At 41.1% G+C, this 9710-nt stretch overlaps 1 protein-coding gene across 1 annotated transcript; it reads left to right on the top strand.

Moving 5' to 3' along the window:
• The first annotated feature begins 376 nt into the window (after positions 1–376).
• LOC147637446 (glutaredoxin-C1-like) lies at positions 377–2819 on the top strand. Its single transcript, XM_086799233.1, has one exon. It carries the CDS (start codon positions 1814–1816, stop codon positions 2252–2254), a length of 441 nt encoding a protein of 146 aa, XP_086655359.1. The 5' UTR covers positions 377–1813; the 3' UTR covers positions 2255–2819.
• The last annotated feature ends 6891 nt before the right edge of the window (positions 2820–9710 follow it).

The raw sequence follows: 9710 nt of genomic DNA on the forward strand, positions 1-9710 counted from the left end.
ATGACCTCATCGGGCTCTAGTGATGGCATGGTGATGCATGTATGGTACTGGGTGGTGTTTGATTTGAAACGGAATGGGAGGGGAGGTTTGAAACGGAAATGTGCGATGGGTGTCGTGGGCGGGGGTGCGTGGGCCAAATTGGCATAAGCAAAACTAATGATAAGGGTGGGTAGGTTGGGACTCGGGAGCGAGGAGGACGTGCGCGTGGGGCCTGGCCGGCCGGTTGAGAGACGGCGCTCCTGACGTTGAAAGGCGGCCACGGTGACGCCGTCAGCGCGTCACCAGATGACTCCGTTACTGGTCTTGGTCGCCACAGCACGCACCACAGCACGCGGACACTTTAGAATAAAAATTTGGCTATAAATCTAATGCTGGTTGTGGCCGTTATTATTATCACGCTTCCTCGTTGCCCATGCTGTCTGTCTGTCTGTCTGCCTCTGCTCTCTCTCTCTCTCTCTCTCTCTAGCTTCGAGAGTGGTGCCGCCGAATCCTCCTCCCTTCTTCTCTCCCCTTTGCATGCTTCTTATGCCCCCATCATTATCTTTTCTCTAACTCCGAGACACTGTTGTAGGCAATTTGCTGAGATCAAACCTTGCACTATAGCCTTTGATTTTTTTCAATCCATATTGCTTGATTGAAGGCTAGGAATAAGGGTGGGGCAAGTTTACCCCTATCCTATAGTGGGAAATTGGCGGTGATATTATAAATTCATAGAAAGGGCTGACTGGAGAGATTTTTCTTATGTGCAGTTCAATCTACAGCCGAAGAGAGATGATTTCTTTTTTTTGTCTAATGTGATGTATGGTGTTTGGTGATCGACGACCTACCTCCTTCGCAACTCCCCATTCAAATTCCATCATGATGGTTCATGTAGATGGATGGAGACATGCATGGTGATAACTGATGAGTGAATACATACAACAGACATCATATACTGCAACGGAGAGGGGGGGGGAGAGAGAGAGAGAGAGAGGGGGCTATTGCCACATGATGCTGCAACGCCCGCACATGTCAGCTGCCCATCACACCTGCTCACGCCTGATGTCCTAGCCTTCCCATTACTACTGCCATTTGCTGCCCCCTCCACCAGCTTGCTTTGCACGCGCTTTCGTGACCCCTCACCGGCTCATAAATCTTGTACTTCCACTATTCCAAAACCTTAATCTTGATAAATTCATCGATATTTGAATCCCCCACAGCCCATCTATATAGTTTCTCAACCCCCCCCTTAGATTTTAGGCATATCTTTATACTTTACCCCTTGCTTCATCCCTACTTAATCCGTCTATTCATTGGGTACTCTACTGCACAGTGAGTTCTTTACCCACATCTATCTCTGTGCTTGCTTTCTATAGCTATCTTTGCTGCTGCTGCTGCTGCTGCTGCTGCTGCCATTGTTGCCGGCTTGACTTAACGTAAGAAGCTCGTTTGAATTCATGAGTATGTCGCCTCATGATTTCCTCTCTTTAGCGAGCTGCACATGACACGAGGAAGGGGACTTCATATGACAAAAACGGTGCACGCGCAAGGGGCAAGCATCAAGCTCAGCGATGGCTAGCCTCCCCAGATCATCAGGCTTGTAAGGCATGCGCGAGGTACGCGTGGGAAGAAAGGGGAAAATTTTGAACAGGCGGCAACTCCAACGCAAAGCAAAGGAAGCGCGAGAAGTGTGTCCAATGGGGATGCTTATATAAGGTGTGCAGCTAGGCAGAGGGTGGATAATAAGGTGGTTTATTAAATCCTTTGGATTGAGGATCATCATTTTGGTGTGTGCTTAATCAATATAAGCTGCTGGAGAGAGGATTGAGAGATTATGCAGAGACAAATGCACAACCTGTTGCTTGCTGATTTGGCTTCAGTGAACGATAAGCTCACCGGCAAGGGGAGGCCAACTTTGCAGCTCATAAGCCCCATGGAGGCGGCATCCAGAACACTCAGCCCTGTGGAGAGGGTGGAGAGGGTGGTGGCCGACAATGCCGTGGTGGTTTTCAGCGTGTCGTCGTGCTGCATGTGCCACGTAGTGAAGAAGCTCTTCTGCAGCATGGGGGTCAGCCCCACCGTGGTGGAGCTGGATGAGGAGACCGGTGGCGCCGACATGGAGCGCGCCCTTGTCAAAATGATGGGCGAGCGCCCCGCCGTTCCGGCCGTTTTTGTTGGTGGCAAGCTCATCGGTGGCCTCGACCGCCTCATGGCTTGCCACATCAGCGGCGGCCTCATCCCCCAACTCAAAGAGGCCGGCGCCCTCTGGTTGTAAAAATGCAATCCAGGGCTAATCCATGCAACATATCACCGCACCATCATGCATCATCATCCTTCTTCACCTACCATCTAGGCAAACAAGCATCCACATATTTCTTAGATCAGCATCAGCATCATTACCATCACGATTAATCGCTAACCCAACCTATCATGCATTATCCTTTTAAATAGCTCTTCTAATTACGTTATCATCTCATCAAATCAGTCCCTCATTCATAAAATGTTACTCACTAACCCACTTTGAGGCTATCATGCATTAAACCTATAGTTACCATCTTTGACCGATACTCTAAACTCCTCCTTGTTTAGTCTTAATGGCTCCTTAATCACATGAATCAGGCACACAGGTATATATTGGCGCCATTTTGCAACGTGCGCTAATTTTGTCCCTTTTCTCTTCTTCTCTATCCTTCATCTTGCAAGCCATTACAGGGGCCCACCAATGTATTTTTCAACTTTAAGTATATTTTACAAATCAAAATGTCAAGACGGTACAATATACACTTTGCTATGAAATATACATCCTTTTTTTTCTTATTCCAAAGTTGCTCAAAAAGTTGCTATATACAAGTAAGTTGTTAATGTGTGTGTTATTTGGCTCAAGAGAGCACGTGTCGAAACTTCAATGTGGAATGATGGTGCTTATGTAATGAATAGAAAAAACTTTTAACCTTTTTGTTTTAGATAGGGAGCAACATAATTGATTGTGCTTACTATGATCCTCCTTGGGAATTTTGAACTTAGTAAAAGAGCAATCCATAACTTGACAAGTCACACGAACGTTTGCTTTTAAGATTGATTTCTTGAAATTCGATGCCAACACAATTCTCTTCCCCAAGCATACAATGACGAGAATGAGATTATCTTGGTGTGATGTGTAAAAGAAAGGCATGCTACACAAGCTTTAAATTGCACATATGCAAAATCGGTGCAAGTGATGTGTAGTCTGTAGATGTAAGTTTCTTAAATATAGTGTACCAAGGTATGTAATTCATTTTTTTAATGTTTATATCAAGCTACCTTGAGTATCACATTATTCCTTTTCTTAGTGCTACTAGAAAAATACATTATAAGCATAAAAAATGTTTAGAAGTGTGTTGTAGATGCTAAGGCCATGGAAGTTCTAGACCCCTTATAATACACGTGTGTTGGTTGATCATAGATATTTCTTGAGACGGATTTATTTTAGGAAGTCCTTAATTAGGTTTTGGTCCCATGCACAAGGATGAAAGTTATGCTAATCTATAGGATTCCTTGGTTTATAGTTTGAAGTTAATGTACTCTCACATGAGCTTGCAAGATCAAGCCAAGGTTTACAAGGCTTGGGTATAGTTCCACATAGCAACAAGTAAGGCATGGATATCAAGAGGCCAAGTTAGGATTTTCCACATCAATTAATGGTGAAAAAACATCCCTTAGCTAGTTAACACAAGGCATGGCACACTTACTACTAGTAAGGTCATAGATACATTAGTGATTGAACCTTTTCCAAACTCTCAAGGTTTTTGCATAAATTCAAGTTTATCACATAGTATTTGGCTTTTAATGGTTTGTTAGAAATTAAGATTAGCATTATGAAATTCCTTTCCACTAACTTTATAAAAGTCCATTGTATTTTTTTATTTGAACTATAAGTTTAAAATGTAGAGATTATAAGACCCAAGTCCAAATCCTCTTTATAAAACCCGTTCTAATCAACATAGATCAATGTGCTTACCCATGGTCCATTTCAAAGTTGAAAGATAGCATCCCATTAATGCAATTGAATTGTTTGAGGCATATCATTACCAATCATCCTTAAGACACCATTGATGAACTAAGTGACCATGTCCCAATGACTTTATTTAATTATGAGTATATCTTGATCAAGGCTTTGTGGTATATAGTTTCCATAATTTCTATCCCTTCTTAGCAAATTTGAGCCCTCAACCCAAGCCAAAGCAAGGTTAGCACTTCATAACTTGGGTGTTCTTTGTGAATCAAGTAAGCATTTGCTACTGTCTTTGCTAGTTCATAATAAGGGGGTGGAAGCAATACAACCCCTAGGGTGGTTTTATTTCATACCCTCACTCATAGACAAGGCCTATATAGCATTTATCATTACTCGTGTATAAGACAATACTTTCATAATAAGTATTCAAGTATGTGCAGACAACTATAACTTGTCTCACTTGCTTGATGGTGGATGAAGGGAATATTGTACATAATAACTACAAAAAGGCATCATAATAATAATAAAATTATCATGTATTATACATTTGCATCATTATTTAGAAAGAAAATTATGACTACTTTGAAAAGAGGTAATGCCCAAAACAGATGCACAATGACTAACTATTAGTATGAGCTTAACTCTAATTTATTTGTTTTAGTACTGAATATCCAATCTCAATAGTAGGATAATTTACCAGAAGTAATAGGCTAGATCCCAACTTGTATCATCTTTAAGCATTAAAAATCTACCTTAATATAGAATCAATCATGTGAGATAGTTTGATAAGTATCATGAAAAATCAAACTAGAGAAAGTGTTTCATAAGAAGCTATCATATATATCTCTATATCGAATCTTGTTTTGGTTGGAATAATAGTGCCATCTCAACTTCATGGGATTATTAAATGATATAGCCATGTATCATATTGTTTTGTATCATCAAAACAGTCACTAAAAATCAAAAACTAAATTATGCATGGAAAGAAGGAGGTAAAGTACACACGAAAAAAGTAACACAATGATTACACTACAAAAGATATAAGGACATGTAATTTTCGTTAATGAAAGGGATCCTTCTTATGTAGTACAATAGTTTATGTTTCAACCACATCCATTGGGGTGTTTAAGAATTGTTATACATTATTAATGTCAATTAATTCACATCTACGGTGATATCTATACCATTTGACATAGATTTGATGTGTCATATCATGATTATTGCCAAATTTATCATAGACCATTGGAATGTTATGACGATTGAGGAATGAGAAAAATTATTGCAAATTATAGAAGAAACTCTTTTAATAGTTTGTTTTCTCAAATATGAGTGAGTTCAATCGGCATGACTTTATGATTGATTAGTACTAAGTTTGAAAGACTTGTCATTTAGGTACTCAAATTAAGTGATACAATCAAGAAATCATGTCACATTTGAAGCCTTGTGTCACATTTTGCATAGAGTGTGCATCTCTTTAAAGGCATTATGTGCCCAACCCATTCCATGGTAGCACCTTTTTTAGTGTCTTTTTATTTTTTGAAAGAGCAACATTTAGGCTATGATATTTTAAGGTAGTTCAGTGTGAAGAGCTTTCTTATTCACCATGTAAGATGGTTTATGCCCAAATAACCTTTGCGTAATAAAAATTCCATAAGGTGGTATTCATGCTCTTTTTTTTACATGGGATGAGACCATTTATAATGTGTATATACTTCTAGTTATGTATGACAATAGTGATTAGTGCTAGATATAATGGTAAAAGTGGGCATGGGGAGTATAGTGCTCAAGTTCTACTCTACAAACACTAGTTTGAATCCTCCTCTCTCACACACACATGCATGCAATCACGCACGCACGCACACACACACACACACACACACACACACACACACACACACACAAACAAACACCATAAGGTGTGCTATTAAAAAAAGGAATGAACCTCTTTGGGGAAAAGAAAGAGTACAACGATAAAAGTGATAAAGTATTATGTTGACGGATTGTATATCATCAAGATGACATCACAAGGTGGTTCACCCTTAAGGTAGATTCATTCATACTTTTTGAATTACATTATAATGCAATGGGGAAACACATCCACATGCTCACATAGCCCCATGGTATTTAATGCATGCGAAAGTTGCAAGGTCATAGATGTTCTATGATGGAGTATCATAGAGTAGTTTATAAGAAAACAAAAATCCTATCTTTAAACAAAGAAACTTGGTAAGAAAGTATTGAGTCCAGTGTGTACCCATTGGACGGCAATGACTAAGTGCTAGTAGGGTTCCAAAGAGAGACAAACAAAAGGAAAGTTGAAAGTTGGATCAAAGTTTTGCAAAAAGTGAGCATGTGATCCATCCTTGAGGCTGCAAAGATTCTTTGCAATTATATGGTGGGGGGAAGTTTTGCAAAATGGGGAGATCGAGGTAACAATGTTGACTCAAAAAAAGCATAGCTTTCCTCTTCAATGATCCGTGTAGGCTTAGTAATATTAATGTCTTTCCAATACATATGGATGGCATATGCTACGGCGTCAAAGGCTTTATTAAGGGCATTGATTAGGATAAGAAAGAGATAATGATACGGAAGATATTCTACCACTTCAAAGGCTAATAAGGGCCTTGATGAGGATAAGGAAGAGATAATGATTGGATGACGTCGAGGGATTATGGACTATATAATAATTAAAAAAAAGTAGGGGTTGAAATTGAGCCAAGAATGGGCTAGGGGGTGGTGAGTGATGATGTGGTTAGGAAAAGAAAGGCCAAAGGCGTACAAATGTGGAAAAGTATGGAATGGATGGGCGAAAAGAAGATTGAAAAATGTGAGGGGGAAAAAAAAAATCATGAGAGAGAGAGAAAGATTGCTTAATGAATACTCCCTCCGTATGAGGGATTGCTCATGGCGTCATTGCCCACGCATTGTGTTATCACACCAAAATCTATTCAAGGGGGGGATTGCATCAGCCGAGCTCAGCGTGCTGGCTAGCTTCATGTGGAGAGAGAGGAAATGCCGCCTGTTGGGGGTGGGGTGAACAATGAAAAAGGCCCAACAAGACAAAACAAAAAGAGGAAAAGAAAATAAAAAAAAAAGAAGGCCCCCAAAAAAAATAAAAAAAAATCAATCATGGTGGGAATGAGGAGCGTGGAATCTCTCCCGCACCTCTGTTTACTATCAAAGAAAGACACACAAATCCGCCAACCTGAGAGAGGATCCCACGATGGGCCCACAAAAAAAAAACACACACACACACATTGCATCACCCTTACGTGTTGATAAACACCCCTATCGTCTTGCTTTCACAACACTCCCCTCCTAACAAGTTTGAACATAAAAGTTAGGCCCTTGTCTCCTTCAAAGCTTCACCACTTTTTTGTCAAAAATCAGAGATAATTTCTTTTCCTCTTTTTTCCTAAAGCTCTTTTTTTTTTTTCGCCTTTCAATAGACCAAAAATGAGTTACGTTCCATTTCAGCAAACCTCTCCATTATTCGGCGCCACGTCAGCAGAGGGGGGTAACCGAACTAGGACATGGAGGCGTGTCAGCTTTGGGTCATTGTGTGTGGTACACCGTGTAGTGGGCATTTGACGTGCAAACCAAGGTGAAGTCTTTGCATATAGCTTTAAGCACGAGGTATCTATTTCTCCAAAAAGCTATAGTATTATCAAACAAAATGTCTAATCAGGACCAGGTGGAGCATTTGACTCAGCCTTTCGTCTTTTGCTTTTAAAGACGTCCATTATCAAGACATCTCACAAGCACATGCTAGCTCTTCGTTGGAAAAGGTACGTTGCTAACATCATGATCAACATCTCCCCGTCTCTCTCTCTCTCTCTCTCTCTCTCTCTTTCTCAAAAGGTTCGTTGCTAGCATCACAACACACACAGTCTCTCTCTTAACATCCCCCCCTCTATATCTCTCTTTAACACCCCTCCCCCCCCTCTATATCTCTCTCTCTTAATACCCCCTCCCTCTAGATCGTCGTGATCAACACAACACACGTACCCCTCTCTCTCTCTCTTAGCACCCTCCCCCTCTCTCTTAACCCCCACACCCACCCAGCCACACACACACACACCCCCCCCTCTCTCTCTCTCAACCTCCTCTCTCTCTCTCTCTCTTTCCCCCCTCTCTCTTAGGTGATCACCGTATAATGTGCCCACCGAATACTAATCTTTTATCTTTTATATATCATTGTAGCAAAAATTAGCAACACACATTTTCGCCACATGTAGAGAGAGAGAGAGAGAGAGAGAGAGAGACGGATACGTTTCGAGCCCCGCATTGTAGCAAAAATTAGCAACACACATTTTCGCCACATGTAGAGAGAGAGAGAGAGAGAGAGAGAGAGACGGATACGTTTCGAGCCCCGACCTACCCTTTTGTGTGACCTCACACCCACCTAAGCACAGGATCCGACAGCCACACGTCTCCTTTGCCGTCCAAACAGGGAAATGTTAGGTGTGGAACCTTCAATATCCACCTCACCCTTTTTTGATCACAACGGTGTTGCCATCTTCAAAAGCATGGGCGCAAGCTCGTGCTTTGGCCATACGTCCCACCACGTCATGCATGACGAGGCTGATTCGTCTTGTTTTGCAGCATTGCTTTTTCAACCAGTTTAAGACCCCCCCTTCATGTCCCACTTGGACTATAGCAAACTGTACGTTCTGTGTACCACCCCACCCGGAAGGTCAATGAATGCACCCTTTCTTTACTCAAATGATGAAGTCCCGGGAAAGCCATTATTTATTTATTCACAAAACATACTTCATCTTCAGAGTGTCGGTTCTTTCCACTTGGCTTTCCTATTTGTTTTGGTGTTGTATTGAAATCCTAAAGATCCATTTAAACATTCCAACGGGAGAGATGATGAATTTTGAAGACAGAGGCAATAAGCTTAATTAAGACATGGTTTCCATGAAGTCTCTTGCTTTACAAAACAAGCTGCCTGTCCATCAAATATTTTTTCTAAATGGGGTGTGTCTGTGTGTGAGAGAGAGAAAAGAGAGAATGGCTTAGGCGATCGTAGGGGACGTTATATCTATACAACTTATTAGTCAATGGCTCAAAGCCACCTACCTACATTTGAAGCTCTTGCTATGTGAGTGTCATGTCATTTGTGGAGACCATGTAGCATAATTCTTGAAGTGCCATGTGGTGCCACATCATGAACCCCATTCTCTCCCTTTCATTTCTATACCTCATCCCTCTACAAAATGCTCTATAAGAAAAAACATGTATTTTTCCCAACCTAATGCCTTTGCCCTCCACACATTCCCATGCCAACTCTCTCTCTCTCTCTCTCTCTCTCTCTCTCTCACACACACACACACACACACACACACACACACACATGGAACTCTCTATCCTATAAGACTGACTTAGCAAAGCTAGAGGGCAAACCCATAGATTTAGCCTCAGTCGACTCCAAAAAGACATCCAAGTCTAGATGAAGAAAATGAAACAAAGCTATACATGAGGAACGGCTTAAGGACGAATACCAAGAAGTTAGTTATGAAGATATTGGCCAAGAAGAGGACTAGACACAAGTATCTTCATATTTCAAGAACTACAAGATTGAAAACAAGGTGTGTATAGCAACACCAAAAAGAGAGAGAGACCAAAAGAAACAAGGGGATAGACCTAAAGATGCCAAACAAATTGCAAGTCCCTCTTGAAGTCTACCAGCACACAATTCCACTGGTGGATGATGCAAGGCCAATCAAACAAAAGT

This window comes from Cibotium barometz, chromosome 6, assembly GCF_041138505.1.
Source record: "Cibotium barometz isolate CiBa-2024 chromosome 6, ASM4113850v1, whole genome shotgun sequence".
Lineage (NCBI taxonomy): Eukaryota > Viridiplantae > Streptophyta > Polypodiopsida > Cyatheales > Cibotiaceae > Cibotium > Cibotium barometz.

Coding starts and splice junctions, on each gene's coding strand:
- LOC147637446 (XM_086799233.1), top strand. CDS start 1,814: ATGCAGAGACAAATGCACAACCTGTTGCTTGCTGATTTGGCTTCAGTG.